This window comes from Carcharhinus amblyrhynchos, chromosome 11 (genome assembly GCF_965287045.1).
Source record: "Carcharhinus amblyrhynchos chromosome 11, sCarAmb.v2.hapA, whole genome shotgun sequence".
NCBI classification, from domain to species: Eukaryota; Metazoa; Chordata; class Chondrichthyes; order Carcharhiniformes; family Carcharhinidae; genus Carcharhinus; species Carcharhinus amblyrhynchos.
Genome location: NC_137334.1, coordinates 44,704,362 through 44,731,658, shown reverse-complemented (window position 1 = coordinate 44,731,658; position 27,297 = coordinate 44,704,362). Strand labels below are relative to the sequence as shown.

General features: G+C 41.3%; 1 protein-coding gene across 1 annotated transcript in view; it reads right to left on the bottom strand.

Moving 5' to 3' along the window:
* The window catches only part of ola1 (Obg-like ATPase 1), a 184,144-nt gene that overhangs the window by 145,082 nt on the left and 11,765 nt on the right, over window positions 1-27,297 (bottom strand). Inside the window, exon 3 of the mRNA XM_080198972.1 lies at window positions 9,937-10,080. Coding sequence (XP_080055098.1) covers window positions 9,937-10,080 — 144 coding nt within the window. The remainder of the gene's footprint in view (window positions 1-9,936; window positions 10,081-27,297) is intronic.

Sequence of the window (27,297 nt, the reverse complement as noted above, 5' to 3'; positions counted from 1 at the left end):
CCAGACAGGCACTTGATGTACTACTTTTCATCTGCCTGGATGAATGCAGCTCCAAGAACATCCAAGATGCTTGACACCATCAGGACAAAGCAGCCAGTTTGATTGGCACCCCGCCCACCACCTTAAACATTCACTCACCCCACCACTGACATATAGCTGGAGCAGTGTGGAATCTCTAAAAGGTGAACTGCAATAACTCACCAAGGCTCCTTCAGCAGTGCCTTCCAAACCCACAAATTCTAGCATCTAGAAGGACAAAGCAGGAGATGAATGGGAACAACACAACCTGCAGGTTCCTCTGCAAACGACACAGTATAATTCCTGACTTGGAACTATATTGCCGCTCCTTCACCGTTGTTGGATCAAAATCCTAGCAAGCCCAACCCAACAACGTGATGATTGTACCTATAGCAAATGGACTGCAGTGGTTCAAGAAGGCAGCTCACCACTATCTTTTCAAGGGCGGTTAAGGATGGGCAACAAATGCTGACATAGCCAGTGACACCCACATCCTGTGAAGAAATAAGTCACTTTACAATTAGGAAACCTAAACAACAATGGAGCAATTAGCAATGTGTGTACAATTATGACAATCAAATTAACTTTTCATAATTATGTATTGACAATTAGTCTATTTTATTGCAACCATAAATAAAGCTCCCCTTTGTTATTCTTTTTAACTAAAGATTGTAAAATGTTTAATTCTTAATTATCATAGTGGAAGCTTCAGTGTTAGAACTTTCTTGCAACTAATCTCATAAGAAGCAGAAAAAAAACAGATTTTCTAATGAATGCTAGAAACACTTTACATCAGAGGCTCCCAAAATATAGGTCACAACCACCAAGCCCCCTATCAAACTGTGGGTCCTGAACACCTCACCCCCCTCGACAGCACGTCCGCCTACCAATAAAATGGCAGGTCCCAACTCTGACCTGCTGGGATTTTCCAGCATTTTCTGTTTTGTTTCAGATTCTGGCATCCGCACTATCTTGCTTTTATCTCCTGGGATACCTGCCATCGCTCAATTACTGCTTTTTCAGCCAATTTTTATTTGCAGTCAACCAATCAATGCTACAGCTCTTCTCAAAAATCTCACTATAAAGGTCTCTTTTTGTAGTTGGCATTTTGTTTTTCCTTATTCATTTGCTTTGAAAGCCAGACTTATCTTAAAGTCAAGGGCAGACATCAGGAACTCTAAGTACCACCAAACTTCAGTGTTTCCACACCTGTGCAAACTGAGTGGGTTGCACATGCGCAGTTCAGCATTTTGAGTTATTTGGCCCAAGGGTGGACCCAGAATGCCTGCAGGAAAAGGAAAACAGCTCAAAAATCTGGTTCATGTAACCAGGAGCAGAGCACTGTTGAATACGAGAGTCCCAAGCATGGGATAGGGAAAGAGGACAGAGAAAAGTCACAAACAGAGAGGAGACACGGAATGGTCCCAAAAGAGGTGGCCCAGACAGGAGACTGGCAGACTAAGTGGCAAGGGCTCAAGAGAAGCCCTGGCAATCGGAGAGGGCAGCAGAAGGTTGGTGACTCTGCTACAGTAAAGGTATTCCTTTGGAATCGTTGTGTTCTGCTCAGCTGAAGAGCTGATGCAACTGAGACCATCTGAGTTGAAGCAACTTTTACAGTGAATTCCCAGGTGAGACCTTCAGAAATGAAGACAAGAATCTCTAATGAGAGAGCCAGAGTTTCAAAGAGATCAGTTGACTTGGTGTTTATTGAAATCCGGATGGTTCAGCTGTCCACAACTGATCTTGGTTGCATCTGCCATTTATTAGGCACTGTCACGTGTTTGACCACAGCTTTCCTGTTAATTTACATACACCTCATATTTACCCTGAATGTTAGAGCAAAGGATAGATATTGTAAATGATTTTATCTTTCTGACCTCATACCGTTCAACTTCTGTTTGCTCAAAATCCACAGAAGCTTGTGGTTTTAGTTTCTGAGCAGGTGTCTTGAATCTCAAACTTGTGTCTACTTTAAACAATATTGGTCCCCAAGCATTTCTTACTAAAAACTTAGAGGTCAAGTCCAAGATCATAACACATCACTACCTTTAAACCTAATGACATTACATTAAGTTTCAGTGCATATAATGGGCCATTGAGTCCAACAATTCTTTCCAGTGTTCAGATTCCAGCTTTCCCTTAAATGCACCAATAACTGCATGCGTTATCAAGTTCCACATTCTCAACACACCCTGCACTAAGTTGTTTCTATCAGTGGCTTAACTTGGCAAAATTGCAGAGTTCCTTGATACAGGCTAACAAGCCCTGCTTCAGCTGGTAATGAGCTGTTCAAAATAGAGTGGGGAGGAGAATCAAACAATTCACTGATTCATCAAAGCAACTTTAGAACATGTGCTCTGTTACTGGGAAGCAGAATAAAAGAATGCAAATGCATCAAATGCCTTAAACATGGTCTGGATCTGGAACATTGTGACAAGTGCTTCACTGGAAGTGTCAAAGTACCTAGACTGGCGCTGATCTTGTGATAGCCTCAGGTTTCCAAAACAACATGGTTTCAGGAAAGTATCTAGTATGTAAAATTTGCAAACTCATTAAATATATTGACAGGCGTGTATTATGGTACATTTATAGCCAGTATACTTTGTTTTTCCACTGAAACACATTTCACTTGATTTATGTCATTCCCTGTAGGACCAGATCCAACACTGCTACACTGGAGAGAAATATCGATTAAGAAAACTCTCCTGTGCACATTTTAGAAATTTTCACTGTCCTTGACCTACGTATACACTGCTCCTTCTTCTAGTCTATTACAGGGCAATAAGTCCCCCATACTGCGCTATTATTTTGGCTTTCTCAGAAATTTGTTCTCTGACACCTTGCTGGTGTCTGTTTTTGTATCTAATGTTTTTACGCTTTTCTTTATTCATTTGGTGTTTATCTCCTATTTTGTTAGGCACTCCACCCATTTCCTCTGCTTTTCATGTTCTGATCCATGTCCCAAATTAGTTTAAATTAGTTTGGAGCCGACGAGGGAGCAAGCTATCTTGGATCTGGTGTTATGTAATGAGGCAGGTAGAACTAGGGACCTTGTGGCGAAGGATCCTCTTGGGAAGAGTGATCATTGTACGGTGGAGTTTCTGATGCAGATGGAGGAGGAGAAAGCGGGTTCCCGGACCTGTGTCCTTTGTTTGAACAGAGGGGAGCACGATAGGATGAGAGAGGAATTGGCGAATGTTGATTGGGGGAGCACATTGGAAGGTAGGTCTGCTGAAGAACAGTGGACGATCTTTAAGGAGATCTTTCTTGGCGCTCAGCAGAAATTTACTCCGATGGTTAAAAAGGATCATAGGAGGAGAGATAATCAGCTGTGGATAACAAAGGAGGTAAAGGAGAGTATTAAATTAAAAGCGGACGTGTTTAGAGTGGCTAAGAGTAGTGGGCGAGAAGAGGATTGGGAGAGGTTTAAATATCAACAAAGATTGACGAAGAAGTTGATAAAGAAAGGAAGGATAAACTATGAAGCTGGGCTAGTGCTAAATATAAAAAAGGACAGTAAGAGTTTTTATAAATATATAAAAAGGAAGAGGCTGGCTAGGGTGAACGTTGGACCCTTAGAGGATGAGAGGGGGGACTTAGTGGTGGGGGATGAGGAAATGGCTCAGGCCTTGAATAACTTTTTTGCTTCGGTCTTCATGGAGGAGGACGTGAATAGTTTGCCGAGTGTTAGCGATGGAAAGATGGTAGGAGTGGAGGGCCTGAATGACATTATTGTTACTAGAGAGGCAGTGCTTGACAGACTGGAGGGACTGACTGTGGACAAGTCCCCAGGACCAGATGGAATGCATCCAAGGGTTCTGAAAGAAATGGCGGAGGTGATAGTGGATGCCTTGGTGATTATTTTCCAAACCTCGCTGGATTCCTGGGAAGTGCCGGAAGACTGGAAAATGGCTAATGTTACGCCGTTGTTTAAGAAGGGTAGCAGGCAAAAGGCAGGGAATTATAGGCTGGTTAGTTTAACGTCTGTTGTAGGTAAAATGCTTGAATCCGTAATCAAGGGGAAAATAGCGAGGCATCTTGAGGAGAATTGTTTGATAGAGCAGACGCAGCACGGTTTCATTAAGGGGAAGTCATGTCTGACGAATTTATTGGAATTCTATGAGGGTGTGTCTAGTGCGGTGGATAAAGGAGAACCGGTGGATGTGGCGTTTCTTGATTTTCAGAAGGCATTTGATAAGGTGCTGCACAAGAGGTTGTTACAGAAGGTTAGGGGGCATGGAGTTGGGGGTAGGGTGTTAGCGTGGATAGGGGATTGGCTGTCAAACAGGAGGCAGAGAGTGGGGGTCAATGGGTGCTATTCAGATTGGTGGTTGGTGACTACTGGAATGCCCCAGGGATTGGTGCTGGGGCCTCAGCTATTTACCATTTATATAGATGATCTGGAGGAGGGAACCGAGCGTATGGTGTCGAAATTTGCTGATGACACCAAGATTGGTGGAACAGCAAATTGTGCGGAGGGTGTGGAAAGTCTGCAGAGGGATCTAGATAGGCTGGGCGAATGGGCCAGGAACTGGCAAATGGAATTTAATGTTGGCAAGTGTGAAGTTGTCCACTTTGGTAGGAATAATGGTAGGAAGGACTACTACTTACATGGCGAGAAACTGCAGCATGCTACGGTGCAGAGGGACCTCAGGGTCCTTGTGCATGAGTCACAAAAACCCAGCCTGCAGGTGCAGCAGGTGGTCAGGAAGGCTAATGGGATGCTGGCCTTCATAGTGAGGGGGATTGAATATAAAAGTAGGAAGGTCTTGCTGCAACTGTACAGGGCACTGGTGAGGCTGCAGCTGGAGTACTGTGTGCAGTTTTGGTCGCCGCACTTACGCAAGGATATTTTGGCCTTGGAGGGAATGCAGAGGAGGCTCACTAGGCTGATACCGGAGTTGAGGGGGTTGAGCTATGAGGCGGGGCTGAATAAACTAGGCTTGTACTCGTTAAGAGTTTAGAAGAATGAGGGGAGATCTCATTGAGACGTATAAGATGATGAACGGGATGGATAGGATAGAGGTGGAGAGACTCTTTCCGCTCAGAAAGGACAGTGGGTTGGGGGGGGGATTCTCTGCCCGTGAAGTGGTGGAGGCTGCCTCGCTAAATATATTTAAGACGCGGGTAGATAGGTTTTTAGTTGGCAAGGGGATTAAGGGTTATGGGAAGAAGGTGGGAAAGTGGAACTGAGCCACGTCAGATCAGCCATGATCTTACTGAATGGCGGGGCAGGCTCGAAGGGCTACATGGCCTACTCCTGCTCCTATTTCTTATGTTCTTATTAAATTCCTCCCCATAACACTGGTTAATCTCTCCATGAGGATACTCATTCAGCCATGTTCAAGTGCAACCTATCTAGCGTGCACAGGACTCACCTACTCCAACCTAATCTCACTGTCCTAAAAATCTGAAGTTCTCTCTCCTACACCACTTTTCCAGTCACACATGCATTTCCAGGGATTCAGTGTCAAGAGAGCAGAGTTTGAAACAGGGGGCCAATGCCAAAAGTTTCAGGCCTCCTATTATTCAACTGAATGAGACAGCAGCCCATTCAAGACTGGTTGTTCAACATGCAGGCTGAAAGCGCAAGAGACACCAGAGATGTTCAGAGAAGTAGTGGAGAATTGGAGCTAGATTTCCCCCACATATATATGGAATCTGATAGTGTGTCTTTGAATAGTGTCACCAGTGGACAGCAATAGATGAATAATAGAAAAAGCCAAAAATTAATCCTTGGGAAACTCCAAAAGGAGCAAGTAATTGCTGAAGATTCTCTTTTTTATTTCCCAAAATCCTCTTTGACAAATTTATTAGACTTTTGTGAGAATGTAACAAGATGAGTAGATAAAGGGGAATCAATAAATGTTGTATACCTGGATTTTCAAAAGAAATTTGAAAAGGTACCACACAGAAAGGTTAATGGGCAAAACGAGGCTTGTGGAATGGGGTTATATATTACATGGATAGAGGATCAAAAAAGAGAGTGTGGGCATAAATGGGGCTTTTTCACATTGGCAGGCAGTAAACAGTGGTGTCACTCAGATCAATGCCTGAGCCTCAGCTATTCACAATCTACATTAATAGCTTAGAAGAGAATAATGTACCCAAATTTGCTGATAGTACTAGCTATAGAAAGGTAAGGTGTAAGGAGGGAACCTGCAAAGAGATATAGACAGAGTAGGTGACTGGGCGACAATATGGTCAATGTAATATAGGGAAATGTGAAATGATTCACTTTGGTCATAAGACTAAACAGTAGAATTGTTTTTAGAAGTGAGAAACATATTGACGTATTGCGTTAAGTGTGAAGAGACTTGTACAAGTAATGCAAAAAGTTAGCATGCAGGTGCAACAAGCAATTAGGAAAACAAATTGGTCTTTATTACAAAAACAAATAAGTGTTCCTTGCAGTTGTACAAGGCTTAGGTAAGACCACATCTGGAGCACGGTGTAAGTTTGAGTCTCCACAATTTCAGAAAGTATATATTTTTGAGAATAAAACTTTTTAAATATTTTGGGGATCTACTGTGATATTTTGCAAAGCAGGATTATGCTATGTGCATTTCATAGTAAACAGAAGTTTTCAGCTGGGAAAAGATAATAATGCGAAGTTATTAAATTTAATGTTACCTGAAAGCAATGGCCATAAGGAAAACAAGAAAGTTCAAAGAAGGAAAAGGTCAATGGGAAAAGATGAACGAGAAAATAAAGCATATTTAAAACGAGGTTGGGTGAGGTGTTGAGGGTGATGCAGGGTGCTCTGTGCTGGGACAGAACTATGAAGAGATGGAATGAGTAGCTTTCAACCACCCCATAGTGGTGGCTGGTTGTTCCAGAAAGCAGGATTTTGTTTTAAAATCTTGAACTTCCACAGCTAAGTGGGGGGGAGAGAGAGGGAGAGAGAGAGAGAGAAGTCCTGTGATGTCCTTCCTTACAGCAACATTGGAGTTTGCTTTGTGATAACATTACTGGAATGTTTTAATAAACAAAATATCTATAAGGACTGTTGCCTAATGGGGTGAGTCTAACAATTAGGAATCTTTTGGGAGGAATGTTCTGTAAGACTAAGTTTAATTGCATATATGTAATCTTGTGCAAGTTTTCTGTTCTTAATAAATGTTTTAATTTAATATTTAAAAGCTCCAAAAATATTACTAGATTTTGTGACACCGAATTACAATACATATATCTTCTCACAGTAAAATGCAAATAGAAAATAGTTGTGCTAGCTTGCCAAGTTTGTCTTTGGGATTTGGTTTGTACAGCACGTACTAAGTGCCAGATCATAACTTGCATTGGAGGCAGTACAGCAAACCTTCACCAAATTGGTCCCTGGCATGAGGGGGTTGCCCTGTGATGAGAGACTGAGTAAACTGGGTTTATATTCTCTAGAGTTCAGAAGCACAAGGCACAATTTCATTGTTCTGTAGGGCTTAATAGAGTAGACGTTGAGAAATCATTCCACTGGTTGGGGAATCTAAAACATGAGTACACACAGTACAGAAGCCCAATCCTAACAACAGAGGAATCCAGAAATCGAGAAGTCAAAAGTGAGCCAGTGGTGAAAACACAGAGTCGGGATAAGAAATTTGCTATATGTTGGCCACTTTGAATTTATAATCTTGACTAATATAACCAACTATTGTAGAAAATGGGAATAAAAATTACATTGATACAGTGGCAAGTACGCTAGAGACCTGACGCACAATGTCAATTCAGGGCAGAGTGCTTGACAGTCAATGCCAGATGTTGAACTGTGGAATATCTCTAAATCACCAATATCTTTAAGTCCAAGGACAAAATTCATACTCTGCGTGAATATGAATACTGAAATCGCATGTGCAACTTTGGTGTTATTCTTCCAGGGGTTTAAAATTGGAGGCAAGAACATAAACCTGCAGTTTGCTGACAAGACACAGCAGGCTGAAGAATCAGAAAAGGTCCTAGAAAATATAGTAGATCAAGTAAAATCTAAAATTTTAGAATATGGATTGAGTAGGAAATCCAAAAAGACAAAAATAATGACACAGTGGTTGGAAAGACTACATTAGAAAAGGCTAGAATGAAGATTGAAGTGGATGGTGTCACACTGGAGCAAGTTATTCAGGACAAATGATGCAATGCTGAAGTCAGAAGAAAGATTAAGGTAGTCACAAGTAAACGTGTGATGATGAAGGATGCGTTAATAAGAAAACTCAAACTTGTAACAATAATAAAAAAATACATGTTATGTCTAAACCATTTTCCTGTATGCTTCAGAAACCTGGACAAGTAAAAATCTGTGGAAGAAAATAGAGGGTTTTGAAATGTGGCTACTAAGACCCAGACTACAACTTTCATACATAGACATCAAGACAAATGAAGAGATGTTTGAAATTGCAAGAGCAAAAAACCTCTAAAAAAGGGACATTCAGAAAAGAAAATCTCTATACTTCAGCCATTTGCTTAGAGTTAAAAATCTAGAGATCTCTTCGAATGGACAACAGAAAGACTTAATCATAAGTGAATGGACGTCACAGAATGGTTTCAGGTGAGCTACAGTGGATGTATGAGAATGGCGCAAGATTGACGCTTGTAACGTATCATCTCCTGGCAGGAGTAACTGCAAGCAGCAACACAGTCATAAAACGGACTACATTTGCACATCTATTTTCCCAATTCATCATATCTCATTAATGGCTAATATACACTGCATTAGATAGGCCAAAATACTTTGATTAAAAAAAAATTAGCCACTGAACTCCACAATGAAACAAAATATCTTCAATATATCAAAATCAACTTATTCTGGTCATCTATTTCCCTATTGCTTGTGAGACTTAATTGTGAACAAAATGCCTTTCGTGCTCCTACAACCAAAGTACTCATTTCATGTGCAAATATGGCTTGTTAGGCTTATCAAGTTGCAAGAACGCAAAAAAAAATCTGAAAAAGTAATGACAATGATGATTCTAAAATTATTTTTAAACAAATCTTTGAATACTGTGATTGAACCGAACCTTCTCAAGGAATCCTTCCATACTCCAACCACCCTCTGGGTGAAAGATTTTGTCCTCACGTTACTTTTATTCCTTTTGCCAGTTAATTTGAACGGCTAAATGCCATTCAGCAATTAACCTGTCTCTGCTGATCTCTTAGGGGGCGGGGGAGAATATGAAGGAATACTTAGAAGAAGAAATTAGAAGGTGGAGAGACTGGATGACAACATCTCATATAAAACACTACTATGATAGCATTATATTATAACCATTTTTTTTACACAAAGGGTGGTTGGGGGCCTGGAATGCACTGCCAAGTGAGGTGGTTGAGGCAGACACGTTAGCGACATTTAAGATTTATCTGGATAGACACATGAATAGGTGGGGAATAGAGATACAGGTGGTTGGTCTAGATAGGACAACATGATCAGTGCAGACTGGATGGGCCAAAGGGCGTGTTCCTGTCGCTACTGTTCTTTATATCATGCAAGAGGTTACCCAAACAGAATAATGATTGCTAATAAGGCTCACATCATACTTGATGAAAACCCACTAGAATTTTTCAAAACATGGCTAAAAATCAATGTTGTTAGGTACAAAGTTCCTTTAGGTACAACTGGAGGCTTAAAAAACAGCCAAAACACAATTCAAGTGAACAGTATGCAAATTATTTTGATATTAATTTATAATGGTACCTTTCATGACCTCAAGAAGACTCAAAGTGCTTTAAAGCCAGTGAAATATAATCACTGAAAATACTTTAAGATGCAAACATAAATGTTAAAAGGTTTAAGCATTAGACATCTATAGGGCAGTTGCATGTTAAATTTTGATAATCTCAAGACTTATCATTTTAACATAAAAATGCTTTGTCACCTATCTATATTAAATCAATTTCCAAGGCAGTATTAATTCGCGAGCTGGTAAATCAACATACCTGACAGGTTTGTGGTACTGGCAGAGGAAGTCAAACCGCTCATCTGGAACTGGCACTCTGCTTTCATTGGGATCAATCGTACAGAAGGGAAAGTTTTCAGCGGCAGCCTGGCTTTTTGTTAGAACGTTAAAAAATGTAGATTTCCTGTTTCATAAAAAGAAGTTAACCAGCTTTTGATCAAATGTTTTAATGTACATATTTGAAGAGAAGTAATACAGTGTTTGAGAATAGCTATCTATCAAGGCAGAATGGCCTACATACAAATACAGCCAGTCAAAAGAAACTGGAACTAGTTTGAGGTTTAAATTTTACATGACATATTTAGACAATTCTGAATAGGGCATATTCACGTTGAGTGTTACATAAGAATGCAGCTGAATTGAGCATTTGTCAAGATGAGAGGAAAACAGATTTATTTTGCATTTATAGTGAGGGGTGCAGTAAAGAATCACAATGGTTACAGCAAAGGAAGAAACTGTTTGCCCTGTCACATCCTTGCTGGCTCTCTGCAAGAGCAACTCCCCTTTCCCCAAAGCACTGCAAGTTTTTCTCTTAGGATAATTATCCTATACCCTTCTGAAAGCTGTGACTGAATACCTCTGCCACTCTCAAGCAGTGCACTGTCAAGCCTAACCACAAGTTACATAAAAAGCTTTCTACTCATTTCACTTTTGGTTCTTTTGTCATTCACCTTAAATCAATGTCCTCAGGTATTTTCTGCCCTTAATATCAATGCTGAACACTTCCATGGATGGTTTACTGCTGGCTAGAAGCACAATAAACATCCTCAATACTGGCTCAGTAACATACTCCAGTAAAGCAATAATCTAATTTTTTTTCAACATCACCATCCAAGAATCTAAAATGAAATTTAGAACCAAACGTTTTAAGTAAGAAGGTGAGAAAACACAATCACAGAAAGGAAGGGATAACATGGCAAGAGGCACCATCCATCCACTGTAGATTCATGCCTGATTTTCAATGCATTAAAATCAAAATGAACAGATTTACAACAACCAGGCTACAGTCCATGTAGAAAATCTGAAAAACTATGGATTTTGAAAAAATATTTAAACAATCATGGGATTAGTCAGAGAGGACCATTGGATTAGTTGTGGGGAGACTGATAAAGATCATAGGCATTTCAGAGATCCATTAATTTCGGTATTTCACGGGATGCGAGTGGCAGTGCAAGGCCAGCATTTATTGTTCATCCTCAATTGCCCTCAAGAAGGCAGTGGTGAGCCACTTAAGTTGTTGCAATCCTAGTGGTGTAGGTACAACAAATCACTAGTGAGGGAGTTCCAGGATTTTAATCCAGCAACAGTGAGGATAATATATTTCCAAGTCAGGATTGCATGTGGCTTGGTTTGCAGAGGAACTTTAAATTAAAAGCGGAGGCGTTTAGAGTAGCTAAGAGTAGTGGGCGAGAAGAGGATTGGGAGAGGTTTAAATGTCAGCAAAGATTGACAAAGAAGTTGATAAAGAAGGGTAGGAGAAACTATGAAGCTGGGCTAGCGCTTAATATAAAAAAGGATAGCAAGAGTTTTTATAAACATATAAAAAGGAAGAGGCTGGCTAGGGTGAACGTTGGACCCTTAGAGGACGACTTAGTGGTAGGGGATGGGGAAATGGCTCAGGTCTTGAATAACTTTTTTGTTTCGGTCTTCTCGGAGGAAGACGTGAATAATTTGCCGGGTGTTAGCGATGGAAAGGTGGTAGGACTGGAGGGTCTCAATGACATTATTGTTACTAGAGAGGCGGTGCTCGACAGACTGGAGGGACTGATTGTGGACAAGTCCCCAGGACCGGATGGAATGCTTCCGAGGGTTCTGAAAGAAATGGCGGAGGTGATAGTGGATGCCTTGGTGGTTATTTTCCAGACTTCGCTGGATTCCGGGGAAGTGCTGGAAGATTGGAAAGCGGCTAATGTTACGCCGTTGTTTAAGAAGGGTGCCAGGCAAAAGGCAGGGAATTATAGGCCAGTTAGTTTAAAGTCTGTTGTGGGTAAAATGTTAGAATCCGTCATCAAGGAGGAAATAGCGAGGCATCTTGAGGGGAATTGCTTGATAGAGCAGACGCAGCACGGTTTCGTTAAGGGGAAGACATGTCTGACAAATTTATTGGAGTTCTATGAGGATGTGTCTAGGGCGGTGGATAGAGGAGAGCCGGTGGATGTGGTCTTTCTTGATTTTCAGAAGGCATCTGACAAGGTACCTCACAAGAGGTTATTGCAGAAGGTAAGGGGGCATGGAGTTGGGGGTAGGGTGTTAGCGTGGATAGAGGATTGGCTGTCAAATAGGAGGCAGAGAGTGGGGGTTAATGGGTGCTATTCAGATTGGCGGTTGGTGACTAGTGGAGTGCCCCAGGGATCGGTGCTGGGGCCTCAGCTATTTACCATTTATATAGATGATCTGGAGGAGGGAACCGAGTGCATGGTGTCGAAATTTGCTGATGACACCAAGATTGGTGGAACGGCAAATTGCGCGGAGGATGTGGAGAGTCTGCAGAAGGATCTAGATAGGCTGGGAGAATGGGCCAGGAACTGGCAAATGGAATTTAATGTTGGCAAGTGCGAGGTGGTCCACTTTGGTAGGAAGAATGGTAGGAAGGACTATTACTTACGGGGCGAAAAACTGCAGCAGGCGATGGTGCAGAGGGACCTCGGGGTCCTTGTGCATGAGTCGCAAAAACCCAGCTTGCAGGTGCAGCAGGTGGTCAGGAAGGCGAATGGGATGCTGGCCTTCATAGCGAGGGGGATTGAATATAAAAGTAGGGAGGTCTTGCTGCAGCTGTATAGGGCATTGGTGAGGCCGCAGCTGGAGTACTGTGTGCAGTTTTGGTCGCCGTACTTACGCAAGGATATTTTGGCCTTGGAGGGAGTGCAGAGGAGGTTTACTAGGCTGATACCGGAGTTGAGGGGGTTGAGCTGTGAGGAGAGGCTGAATAAATTAGGCTTGTACTCATTAGAGTTTAGAAGAATGAGGGGAGATCTCATTGAGACATATAAGATGATGAATGGGATGGATAGGATAGAGGTGGAGAGACTCTTCCCGCTCAGCAAGGGCAGTAGGACTAGGGGGCACAGCCTCAAGATAAAGGGGGGGCGGTTTAGAACGGAGTTGAGGAGGAACTTCTTCACTCAAAGGGTGGTGAATCTCTAGAATTCGCTGCCCGTTGAGGTGGTGGAGGCTGCCTTGCTAAATATTTTTAAGACGCGGGTTGATGGATTTTTGATAAGCGAGGGGATTAAGGGTTATGGGGAGAGGGCGGGAATGTGGAACTGAGCCGCGACAGATCAGCCATGATCTTATTGAATGGCGGGGCAGGCTCGAAGGGCTAGATGGCCTACTCCTGCTCCTATTTCTTATGTTCTTATGTTCTTAAGATGGTGATGCTCCTACTGCTCGGTGCTAGAGTTGTGGGTTTGGAAGGTGCTTTTGAAGGCACCTTGGTGAGTTGCTGCAGTGCATCTTAAATGCCAAACCTCCATCAGGGAACACAGAACACTACAGCACAAACAGGGCCTTTGGCCCACAAGTTGCGCTGATCATATCCCTACCTACCAGGCCTATCTATAACCCTCAATCCCATTAAATCCCATGTACTCATCCAGAAGTCTCTTAAAAGACTCCAACGAGTTCACCTCCACCACCACTGATGGCAGCCGATTCCACTCACCCACCACCCTCTGAGTGAAAAACTTACCCCTAACATCTCCTCTGTACCTACTCCCCAGCACCTTAAACCTGTGTCCTCTCGTAGCGACCATTTCAGACCTGGGAAATAGCCTCTGAGAATCCATCCTATCTATACCTCTCAACATCTTATAAACCTTTATCAGGTCATCTCTCATCCTTTGTCTCTCCAGGGAGAAAAGACCGAGCTCCCTCAACCTATCCTCATAAGGCATGCCACCCAATCCAGGCAACATCCTTGTAAATCTCCTCAGCACCCTTTCAATAGCTTCCACATCCTCCTTGTAGTGAGGCGAACAGAACTGCGCACAGTACTCCAAGTGGGGTCTGACAAGGGTCTTATAAAGTTGCAGCATTATCTCACAACTCCTAAACTCAATCCCTCGATTAATGAAGGCAAGTACACCACATGCCTTCTTGACCACATCCTCCACCTGCGAGGCCTATGGACCCGGACCCCAAGGTCCTTCTGATCCTCTACACTGCTAAGAGTCCTACCCTTGATATTATACTCCTTCATCCTATTGGACCTGCCAAAATGGATCACTACACATTTATCCGTGTTGAAGTCCATCTGCCACTTCTCTGCCCAGTCTTGCATCCTATCTATGTCTCACTGCAACTTCTGACATCCCTCCAGACTATCCACAACACCACCAACCTTTGTCGTTGGCAAACTTACCAACCCATCCCTCCACTTCCTCATCCAGGTCATTTATGAAAATTACAAACAGCAAGGGTCCCAGAACAGATCCCTGGGGCACTCTTCTGGTAACCAACCTCCATGCAGAAGACTGTGGTGTAGCAGTAAAGTCACTGGGCTGGTAATCCAGAGACCGAGCTAATCCTTTGGGGGAAAAGATTCAAATCCTAATTTGTTGTAAAAAATGATCTGGCATTGTAAGTTAGCCCATGGTGACCACAGAGTTATCAATGTTGTAAAAAAAATCCATGTTGTTCATAAATGTCCTTTAGGGAAGCAAATCTGCAATCCTTACCCTGCCTGGCCCTGTGTGATTCCAGGTCCACAGCAATATTGTTGATTCTTAACAGCCCTCTGAAATGCCCAAGAAACTCAATTCAAGGGCAATCAGGGATGGACAACACATGCTGGTCTTGAACCTAGTGTGAGAGACTTCTTATTGTTCTTACCCTAGTCCAGCTCCGCCATCTCTACATTTTGCCAGCGACATCCACATCCCATGAAGGAATTAAAAAAGAAACAACACTACTGTTACTGTGTACTGGTAGTGGAGGAAGTGAATATTTAAGTGGTGGATGGGGTACCAATCAAGTGGGTTGCTTTGTCCTGGATGGTGACAGTGCTGTTGGGGCTGCACTCACACAGGCAAGTGCTGAGTATTCCAGCACACTTCTGATTTGAGCCTTGTGCTAGCGCAGAAGCATTGAGGAATGAGGAAATGAGTTACTCACCATAGAATTCATGGCCTCTGACCTGCTCTTGTAGCCACAATACTTTTATGGTTGATCCAATTTCTGGTCAATGATAATGACCAGAAAGCTGATGGTGGGGATTCAGTGATGGTAATACCACTGAGTGCCAAAGGAGATATTAACATTCTCTCTTGTTGGAGATGTTCATGGCCTAGCACTGTGTGGTACAAATGTTGCTTGGTGCTTGTTAGCCCAAGTCTGAACATTGTCCAGGCACAGACTGCTTCGGTATCCAAAGATTTACCAATGGAACCAAATTCTGCACAAAGAACAAATGTCCTCACTTCTGGCTTTATCATGGAGGGAAGGTCACAGATGAAGTAACTGAAAATCACTCAATCACAGACATTATCCTGAGGAACTTTGGCAGTGATGTCCTGGGCTCAAATATTGGCTTCCAACAACTCCAACCATCTTCCTTTGTGCTGGGTATGACTCCAACCAGTGGATAGCTTCTCCTAACTTTCAATGACTTCAACTTTACTAGGGCACACACTGTCAAATAGTTCCTTGATGCCAAATCACTCTCACCTTATGAGTGGAATTCTGCTCTTTTATCCTTCCTTGGACCAAGACACTAACAAAGTCTCTAACCAAGTGCCTTATCTTAACTCAAATGCACTGGAGAGCAAGTTATTGCTTTGCAAGTGCCACTTGACAACATTGTTGATGACACCACTCATCACAACCCTGATCATTAAGTATAGAGTGATGAGCAGTAATCGGCCAGATTAATTGGTCAGATGACACACGTGGGCAATTTTCCACATTGTCAGGTCAATGCTAATGTTGAAGTGATACTAGGTCAGTGGTTTGGCTTGGGTGTGGCTAGTTTAAGCCTTCAGTATCACAGTCAAGGATATCAGGGTCATAGTCTTTGTTGTATCCAGTGCATTCAGACATTTCTCAAAATCACATACAGTGAATCAAATTAGCTGAAGACAGGCATCTACGATACTGAGGGTATCAGGATAAAGCAGAGGTGGATTATTCATTTCTGGCTGAAGACGGTTGCAAATGCTTCAGCCTCGTCATTTGCACTGATATGCTGGATTTCGCCATCACTGAGGATGGGGATATTTGTCCACCACCATTCATGACTGGATGCAGCAGAATGGCAGAAATTTGATCTGATCCATTGGTCGCAGAATTACTCAAGTCTGACTTGGCTTGAAGGCAGTGGTGGGGTGAGGTATGAAGGGCTGCGGAGATAAATTGTAGCTGAATCCAACTCCATGAATGCTGATAGCCAAATGTTCTTACGGATTTGCAGTTTTGATTTGCTAAATGCCATCCATTTGTAACAGTGGCAGTGTCATACAACAAATGTAAAAATTGGTATTTATGTTGCATCTTGACCATAATGGAACAACCCAAGTCACTTCACAGGAGCATTGTAACATAAAATAAGATGCTGAGACGCACAAGGAGATTTTAGATCAGATGACCTAAAGCTTTCTCAAAAAAGTATGCTTTAAGAACTGTCTTAAAGGAGAAAAGCAATGTAGAAGGGGTGAGGTGTTGGGAGGGTGTCACAGAGTTTACAGCTTAGACATCAGAGGAGCAATCACCAATGGTGGAGCATTTAAAACTGGGGTTTACATAAGACCAAAATCAAAAGACTTCAGAAAACTCAAACGCTTCTACAGCGAGAGGAGATTACAGAGTTATTGTGATGGTGGATGAGCAATCCAGCAATTTAACAACAGTGGAAAAGTCCAAGAGAAGTGGTGGTAAGGTAGAGCTGGGTGTCACCAGCTTACATGTGAAAACAAATGCTGTTGTTTCAGATGATGCAATCAAGAAGCTGCATCATTAGAGCATCTCCTCAGTGTGAAAACTGTATAGTATCACTCGTATCAATATTGCCATGGACAGAGATACATTTGGGCAGGTAAATTGGTGAGGACACGGTCATGTAGGTTTATTCCCCTTGTTGGTTCTCTCACCACCTGCCACAGACCTAGTCAGGAAATAGAGTCTTGAAGGTGATCTATCAGCTTGGTCAGCTGTAGTGTTGCCAAACCACTCTTGTTGTTGCACATTGAAGACTGTGTTTTTGCTTTCAGCATTTCTTCCAAGTACTGTTCAAAGTGGAGGAGTACTGATACATCAGTTAAATAGGGGTGGTAGGTAGTGCTCAGAAAGAGGTTATCCTACCCATATTTGACCTGATGCCATAAGACTTTATAGTGACTAATGTTAAGGATTCCCACTCCCTCCTGCCACATACACTGTGGCACCACGTCTGGTTGGTGTATACTGCCAGTGGGACACGACATACCCAGGAACAGTGATGGTGGTGTCTGGGACATTAGCTGAAAAATATGATCCAATAGAGTTGACTGTTAGGCAATTGCATGGCTGATCTCAAAGATAGCTCTCCCAATTTTACCACAAGTGCCTAGAAATTAGTAAGGATGATTTACAGGGGTGAGTCAGCTGGTCGTACTTTTGTCATTTCCAGTTGATGTCAGTAGTCCATCATCCAGTTTTAGTTACTTGACTTGGCAGCTTGATGTAACTAATGGCTTACTAAGCCATTTCAGAAGCATTCAACCAGTGCTGTGGGTCTGAAGAAACACAAGGCTAAACCAGGTAAGAATGGCAAATTTCCTTCCCTGGAGGGCACCGATGAATCAGATGGACTTTAACAACAATCCAGTACTTTCATGATCATAATTGAGACCAGCTTTTTATTCCAGATTTATAATTCAATTGAATTTACATTCATCTGGCTTTCTTTGTGGCACTTGAGCTAATGTGTCTGCAGCATTAGCCTGTATCCTCTGGATTAGTCCAGTAGCATTTCCACGCTACTACTATCCCATGTTGTATTTTTACTACTGGCTCTTGAGCCAGGAGGTACCTACTCTATTTCCCTGCCTTAATGCCCCACTTTTACTTTATTTCTTTTCCAATGCTTGTTAAATTTCCTTTGAACTGATAGCCACTGCCTCGATGGAAAGGTAAAACACTTCTCCAAACTGTTTTTTAATCATTTCTGTGATAACTCTGAATTTATAGCCTTTATTAATCTACGAACTGCAAGATCACACTATAAATTACAAATGATAGTTCTTCAAATTGATTCTTAAATGATTCTAGATCCACCACTCTCAAAACATGCGTTGCTCAACATGTGGATTCTTCAAAATGAGTCCTAAATTTGCATTTCACTAGATTAAATGTGTGAAGATTTTATTCTGTCATTTGAAAAAAAATCCACATTTATATTTTAAAAACTATTTTCTTTCTTCCTTACTTCTAGGTTACTTCCAAAACTAATCAAATAGTCCAAGCTTCCCCAATCTTACCTAGTAAATGAGGCATCCAAGTTATCAGCCTCATGGGTCTTTTCTACATTTCCTCCATTGTTTGAATGCTGCTGTTATGCCACGGTAACCAGAATTCAAGGTATATTCATGACTGACTGATCTACATTCTTGTATTTCAACTACATAGGTTAACATTCTATTATCTTTGTTGATTTTTGCTCTTCATTCGTAAACTTAGCGCTTAAAATATTTAACCAAAGTTGTTTTTTAAATACTATTTTAACAGCGAATAGCACAGGTACTGCCCATCTTCCTTTGATGTACTTCATAATGAGGTGTCGTCTTGTTAATTTCTTACTCATTGCCACATCTTCTCTGAATTCTCACAACTTTGAGATGAATTAATAGACTTAACATGTGAAATTTTGTTCAATGCCTTTGGCAAGTTCAGCTTTGTTCTGATCTTAAAAGTCCTCTTAGAATGTTACTTGTTCTAACAAATTGTGCAGGTTCTTTCAGCATGATCATTCCTAACTGAATCCATTCTAGCTTTGTTTCACTAGATTTTTGTACAGAGGTTTAAGATTTACTCCTGTTAACTAATCTGATTATTTTATAGGCATGTGAGAATAATGGATCTATGGTTGCCAGAATCTTATTCATTTTGATTATTTGAATAGGTAAAGTCATCCTGTTTCCAAACTTCTAGTAGCTCCCCAGTCCTCAATGATTCTCTCAAATCCCTTCCCTTGTTCCCATTAGCATTAACAGTGAAGTGAGAATCAGTGCTCTTCTTGACGTGGTACTTGTAAATTAATTAAACACAAGTTTAAAAAAAAGTCATGGCACCCTTGGGAGACAGCACACTCAGAACAAAGGTTAACATGACCGAGGATGCACAAGTGCCAAAAACCTGGAGTTAGGTGTACAAACTTGAAAAAGTTTAATTTCAGAGAAAAGGTCAAATTAGTTGATTGAAGTTACAAAATGCATTCAAGATAAATATTTAGACAAAACTAGCAAACTCAGATTAAATAGATCAAACAATGAAGCGGCATCGACGTTAAACATTCTCAATGACTGCTTTCTCCTAGTCTTCACAAGAATAACATGAGTAATATGCCTTCCCTAGAGTTATCGAAGGCAAAACTAATAACTTTGATATAAATAAAATGGTAACTGCAAACATGCCATGGGAGTGCTGGAGTCTGATGCCGGAGTTGAGGGGGTTGAGCTATGAGGAGAGGCTGAATAAATTAGGCTTGTACTCATTAGAGTTTAGAAGAATGAGGGGAGATCTCATTGAGACGTATAAGATGATGAATGGGATGGACAGGATAGAGACTCTTTCCGCTCAGAAAGGATAGTAGGACTAGGGGGCACAGCCTCAAGATAAAGGGGGGGGCGGTTTAGAACGGAGTTGAGGAGGAACTTCTTCACTCAAAGGGTGGTGAATCTCTGGAATTCTCTGCCCGTTGAAGTGGTGGAGGATACCACGCTAAATATTTTTAAGATGCGGGTTGATGGGTTTTTGATAAGAGAGGGGATTAAGGGTTATGGGGAGAGGGCGGGAATGTGGAACTGAGCCATGACAGATCAGCCATGATCTTATTGAATGGCGGGGCAGGCTTGAAGGGCTAGATGGCCTACTCCTGCTCCTATGTTCTTATGTTCTTAATCAAGGGAGCAAGGTTACAATCACATAGTATTTTCCTTATTTTATTTGTGCGCAGAGTCAATTAAAAACCATTGATAGCAAATGTAGGAAATGTTGTAGTGGTTCTCCAACTAGATTCTGCAGATCTCTGGTGAATGTAAGTAACGATTTATTTTCTTCAAAGCATTATTAAAATGCCGTGACTATGCTGTGCCTTTAAGAATTTTTTTAAATCATGTTCTCTGCAGTTTGTAAGCAAGCCTGCTTAGATTATTTTTTTTGCTGCTTACGTGGTTTAAATGAAGAGTTTGTTTATATTTACTCTGGGTCCAATGAACTTTCTGGGGATTTATGACCTTTTTAAGTGTTGTGAGAAGATTGATTGACAAGTCAAAAGTTACAGAGGAAACCAAGGATTCTTTCAGTTTTAGTACAAAGTTGTGCGGAATCCAGTCTGAATGGCAGAATTTGGAATCTCTCTCGTGCGTTATGGGAAATTTTGCTATATTGGAAGCAGTTTTTCTAGTCTTTCTGGAGTGAAAAACTTTGCTGCAAGTGGTTTGCTGGCAAAAAGCTAGAGGTCAACAGTGGCACTATTGCTACCTCAAGGTGCTTGGATTTCCGGAATGGAAAAGCCAGAGTCTCAATCCTCTATACAAAAGTGTAATTCACAGCAAGTGTTGCCGAGCTGCAAAGCCACTTGAACGTTCTTATTTGTCTGTATTAAATCTGTGGCAGGTGTATGTTTATAAGGAGGTTTGCTGTGTTGGAACAGTGTATTTAGTTGTTAAGGTTTATACAATATCATGGTTGTTTTTTTTCGTTGTTTGTAATTGATAAAGTTATTGCTAATTTTCTATGTGTTAACTGTATTCTTAAATAAACTTTGTTTGATAAAATCTTCCTAATGGGTCATCTGAATCATACCTGAAGTGAAACATTTCATGCTTACTCTAGCCAAATTCAAAGTGCAAAATTTATGGTTAAGGCTGACTTCATAAGATACTTTGGAGTTTCTAACCTGGATTATAACAATATTTCATAAGCAGCACTCTCAAGGAGAAAATCTATGATCAAGTCCATTTGAAAAGGAATTCTTCAACCAAAAAGGTTGAATAAATGGACCTACCCCTCAATTTCAATACTATCTTACTGAAGACCAATGCAAAGGGTTTTAAAATCAACATTTTTATCTTTGGTCCAGACTGCTTTCAAATGCAGCTGTGCATACTCACAGATTTGCCTCTTTTCCAGGGACACCATGATATTTCAAACGTGTTACAATGGCATATACAGTTGTCAACAAGTGACTAAAGAACCCAAGCACCAGTGAAGTGCTTCAAACTATAAACTGCAGTTAAGGGTTGAGAAGGCAGCAATTTTGCAAGCCTATGTTTTTGATTACAAAGACTGTTTCCACCAATTCAACTTCTGATGATGGCAAAAGAGATATGAAAACTTGTACCTGAATTTAAATATGAAAAAATTAAATCTAAAGCCATGCTTCCATTCCACAATCATTTACTACTGTGATGCTATTTTGCCTTTAAGAATTTTTTTTAAATCATGTTCTCTGCAGTTATAAGCTACTTTGGTTTTTTCATTGCCGCTGAACTGTCTGCTTAGAAGTCTTTTTATTACTGCAAAAACGATTTAAATGGGATTTGGTTTAGTTTTACTCTGGGCTTCATGCAGTGTTCAGGATTTTATGACCTTTTTTCATTCTTAAGGGGAAGAATGATTGACAGGTCAGGTGACAGGAGTTCTTTCATTTTCAGTTTTGGGCTGCTGGCTGCTGTTTTAGTTTGAAAAGACTTAAAAGCAACGTTTCTCTCTCCCTCCCCGGTATTGTAAATTCTGCTGGCTAACTGGAAGCAGGTCTTCTTGCCTTCCTAGAGTGAGAATTGTGTCTCTTGCAGTGGTTCGCTGGCTGAAAGCTAGAGGCCAGCAGCGGCATTCTCTCTAACTCAAGGGCTGCTGGAAGTTACAAGGCTAGGAAGTCAAAGTTTCCATTCTCCAACCAAATGACTAGGTTCCACCTCGCATGAGCATTCTTGTTTTCAGTTTTAAACCTGTGGCAGGTGTATGTTTATAGGGAAGTTTATTTGATTGGAACATTTTATATAGTTGAGGTTTATACAATATCATGAATGTTGTTTTTCTGGTTTGTAATTGGTAAGAGTTACTTCTATATGTTTACTGTATTCTTAAACAAACTTTGATAAAAACTCCCTATTGAGTCATCTGAATCATACCTCAAGTGAAATATCTCATGTTTACCCTAGCCAAATTCAAATTGCAAAACTATGATCCAGGCAGACTTCATAAAACACTTTAGAGTTTCTGACCTGAATTATAACATTACTGTACATGATACAACTAAAGATTAACACTTAAGACTTGGAAAATTAATAAGTAATTTCATCCACTGCAATCATAGCAATTACAATACCCACAGAAGTTATTTTGCATCACAACAGATCATATTTTGCTCATTTCAATTATTAATTCAAATTATTCCACATGTGCCCATAACAGGAACATTGCAATGAAATCCATTCATAAATATCTTATGAATTGAATAATTTAACCAAAAGTATTAAAAACTCTGCCACATTGAGATGACAGTAGAGACTAACAACCATTTTTTTCTTTAATGGCAACCACTTAGTCTGTAATGCATTGCCTGCTATCACACCTGTCATATCATGAACAATTTTACTCTGATTAAAAAAGGACCATGCATAAAAAATGCATTTTTTCTGCATGGTTCATCCACATTTGGTGGAAATCTTAACACTAACTAAAATCCAATAATATTCTGCACACACTTCAATTGAAAATAAAAGCAGAGCACTGGATTATCAGAAATCTATGCATCAATGCACATAATTTTGTGGCAGTTTAGGAAATGAAATGAACTTTTGACCTCTCAATTCATTTACCAGTAAACTATTGTACCATATGACCCATCAACAACAGAAGAACCAAGTGTGTAAATGTCAAAACACTGTCAGGACCGTGGCACTTTGGAAATGATGTTGTCAAGAAATGACACATAAAATGCAAAAGCCTTCCCCGTTGCTGATGTGAAATGGTAATGAACAATGATGGAGTTTTCCCTTACAAGATGCCACATTGTTCCTATCAACCACATCCTGGAAAATAAGGCTAATGATTTGCATCAGAATAACAACCACGACATCTGTAGTTATTCTCATTCATTTTTGATATCTATACACAGCACATCAGTTTTAAGTGTGAGATGAATGCACAAACACAATACACTTACTGGAAATGTTGGCTGCATTTACTCCTGATGTAAAGGGCTCAAAGACCGAACGAAATGTTGCAACATCAGAATATTATGCAGTTGCAGTATTGTGCTCTCCATTAAAAGGAGCATAAAAGCAATAGATAAAAGAGCATGTATTCACTAGATATTACCACAGTGAGAGATTACAGTTGTGAAAAGACTAGAAAAGTTGACACTTACCCTGCACCCCACCCCCACCATTTATTGGCTCTTAAGCAGGAAAGGTTGAGGTGACAGTACCACCATTTTTCAGAAAAGTAATTTTAAAACTTCAACTGATAAATTAAAAATGTACATTTCGACTGCAGTATTTAAAAAAGGTAATAAACTCTATTGTGAAAATATTACCTATTGCCATTTTATTTAGAATTTTTACAAATGACTGATGGATATCCAAAGCTAACTTAGTTAACATAACAAGCATATAAACAATTACAATACTCCAAAACTATATAGCTACACAAAGAAAAATATGGATCAAATCTATGTACACCATATGAAAAATCTCCAAAATTCCTGCATTTCATTCCATTCTGTCCATTATACAAATGTTTCTCATGGAAATGTCCTTATTCCCTGCCTCCTCCCAACCCAAGAAATAGAAGTTGGCACATTGGGACAGTGGTTAGCACAGCTGCCTCACAGCGCCAGGGACCTGGATTTGATCACTGCCTTGGGTCTGTGTGCAGTTTGCCGATTCTCCCTCTGTCTGCATGAGTTTTCTCCAAGTGCTCCAGTTTCCTTCCACAGTCCAAAAATGTACGGGTTAGGTTGATAAATTGACCCTTAATGTCAGGGGATTAGCAGCGTAAATATGTGGGGTTACAGGAATATGGTTTGGGTGGGATTGTTGTTAGTGCAGACTCAGTGGGCCAAATGGCCTCCTTTTGTATCATAGGGATTCTACAAAAGTCCAGGAAAGCTTGCAAATCTCTAGTAGCAATAACATTATTTATATGCAGTAAAATATCAAGGTGCTTCACAGGAACACTATAAGGCAAAATCTAGCAGTCAGCCACATAAAGCGATTGACTAAAACCTTGAACCAAAGGGGAAAGAGAAATGGTGAAGAGATGGCAGGTGGAGTTTGATCTGTGAGGTAATTCATTTTGGAAGATCTAATACAGATAGGAAATATACAGTAAATGGCAGAACCCTTACAGTATCAATCGTCAAAGGGATCTGGGTGTACAGGTACACGGATCACTGAAAGTGGCAATGCAGGTGGAGAAGGTAGTCAAGAAGGCACACAGCATGCTTACCTTCATCGGCTGGGGTACTGAGTTTAAAAATTGGCAAGTTATGTCAATGCTTTATAGAACCTTAGTGAGGTCGCTCTTGGGATATAGTGTTCAATTCCGGTCTCCACACTACCAGAAGGATGTGGAGGCTTTGGAGAGGGCACAAAAAAGATTTACTTGGACGTTGCCTGCTCTGGAGGGCATTAGCTATGAGGAAAGGTTGGAGAAACTTAGTTTGTTCTGACTGGAGCAACAGAGGTTGAGGGGACACCTGATAGAGATCTACAAGATTGTGAGAGGCATGGACAGAGTGGATAGTCAGAAGCTTTTTCCCAGGGTGGAAGAGTCAATTACTAGGGGGCATAGGTTTAAGGTGCAAAGGGCAAGAGTTGTACGAGGCAGTTTTTTTTTTTACAGAGAGTGGTGGGTGCCTGGAACCCATTGCTGGGGGAGATAGTGGAAGCGGATACAGTAGTGACAAATACATGAGTGAGATGGGAAAAGAGGGATATGGTCCCCAGGAGGGTAGGGGGTTTTAGTTAAGCCAGGTAGCGCGGTCGGTGCAAGCTTGGAGGGCCGAAGTGCCTGTTCCTGTGCTGTAATTTTCGTTGTTCTTTGAAAAGTTTAGGAAGTGAACTTCAGAGCTCAAAGCCCAGGCACTGAAGACACAACAACCGATGAAAGCATGATGAAAATTGGCTGAGGCTATCAAGTTGATTTTGGGAACCAGAGGTGATAAGTTCCACACCTAAGTGAGTTTGCATTGGCAGCAGGAAGGTTTGTTCTTTGACTTGTCAGAGTGCATTTCAACCAAACTTTGCTCCCACTCTCATGTATGGACTCTATGCTAAATGTGGTCAGTCCCCTATTAGTCTCCTTTGGATTTCCAAGCCAGTTGTGGCCAGCATCATTTTGCATCTACTATTTTGGCAGTTTCCAACTTCAACTGTTGCTTTTGGTTTGTAGACCTATTAAAACCCCTCCATCAATGGATCTAAACAGCAGACTCACACAGACTGCTGAATTGGTGCTGAAAGCAAAAAGACTTCAAAATACAATCGTAATTTTATGATGCTGCTATTTTTACAAAATATATTTTTGGAATGTGGATGTTGCTGTTTGGACAGCATTGATAAACTGCTGAATCAGATTACCACTGATGCTGAAAATAAAGATTTTTAAAAACCTTTGATATTTTGGCCTTGGAGGGAGTGCAGAGGAGGTTTACTAGGCTGATACCGGAGTTGAGGGGGTTGAGCTATGAGGAGAGGCTGAATAAACTAGGCTTGTACTCGTTAGAGTTTAGAAGAATGAGGGGAGATCTCATTGAGACGTATAAGATGATGAATGGGATGGATAGGATAGAGGTGGAGAGACTCTTCCCGCTCAGAACGGATAGTAGGATTAGGGGGCACAGCCTCAAGATAAAGGGGGGGGGGGGGTGGTTTAGAACGGAGTTGAGGAGGAACTTCTTCACTCAAAGGGTGGTGAATCTCTGGAATTCTCTGCCCGTTGAAGTGGTGGAGGCTACCTCGCTAAATATTTTTAAGACGCGGGTTGATGGGTTTTTGATAAGAGAGGGGATTAAGGGTTATGGGGAGAGGACGGGAATGTGGAACTGAGCCACGACAAATCAGCCATGATCTTATTGAATGGCGGGGCAGGCTCGAAGGGCTAGATGGCCTACTCCTGCTCCTATTTCTTATGTTATGTTCTTATTTTCCGATGATGCTATTGTTTTTAAACTTAACTCTTGCCTTGTGGATGTTGCCAACTAAGCCAGCATTTATTGCCCATCCCTTAATTGCCCTCGAGAAGGCTGTGGCAAGCTGCCTTCTCAAAGTGCTACCGTCTATATGATGTAGGTACACTTACAGCAATGTTAGGGAGGCGGTTCCAGGATTTTGGCCCAGTGACAATGATGGAACGACAATATATTTCCAAGTCAAGACAGTGAGTATTGAGGGGAACTTCTAGGTGGCAGTTCTCACATACCTGTGCCCTTGTCCTCCCAGACGGTAACTGTCATGGATTTGGAAGGTTCTATCTAAGTAGGCTTGTTGAGTTCCTACAGTGCCACTGTGCAACAGTGGTGGAGGGAGTGCCAATCAAGCAGGCTGTTTTGTCCTAGATGGTAGCAAGTGTGTTGTTGGAGCTCCACTCACCCAGGCAAATGGAGAATATTCCATCACACTCCTGTATTGCGCCTTGTAGATGGTGGACAGGCTTAGGGAAGTCAGGAGGTGAAGTACTTGTTGCAGGATTCCATGTGTCTGACCTGTGCTTGTAGCCACAGTATTTACCTGATGGATCCACTTTAATTTCTTTTCAATGGTAGCCCCCAGAATGTTGAAAGTAGGGGATTCAGTAATAGTATGCCATTAAATATCAAGTGATGATGGTTAGTTTCTCTTGTTAGAGATCATCAGCACCTTGCACTTGTGGTGCAAATGTTACTTATCATTCATCAGCCCAAGCCTAGATATTGTCCAAGTATTGCAGCATCTGGACATGGACTAACTCATCGTGAATGGCGCTGAACCTTGTGCAATCACCTATGAATACTGTCACTTCTGATCTTATGCTGGGAAGTAAGATTATTGATAAAGCAGCTGAAAATGGTCAAGTTGAAGATTCTAACTTGGAGAAACTCCTGCAGTGATGTCTCCAACCAGTAAAGAGTCTCTTCTCCCCTCCAGATTCTCATTAACTTAAG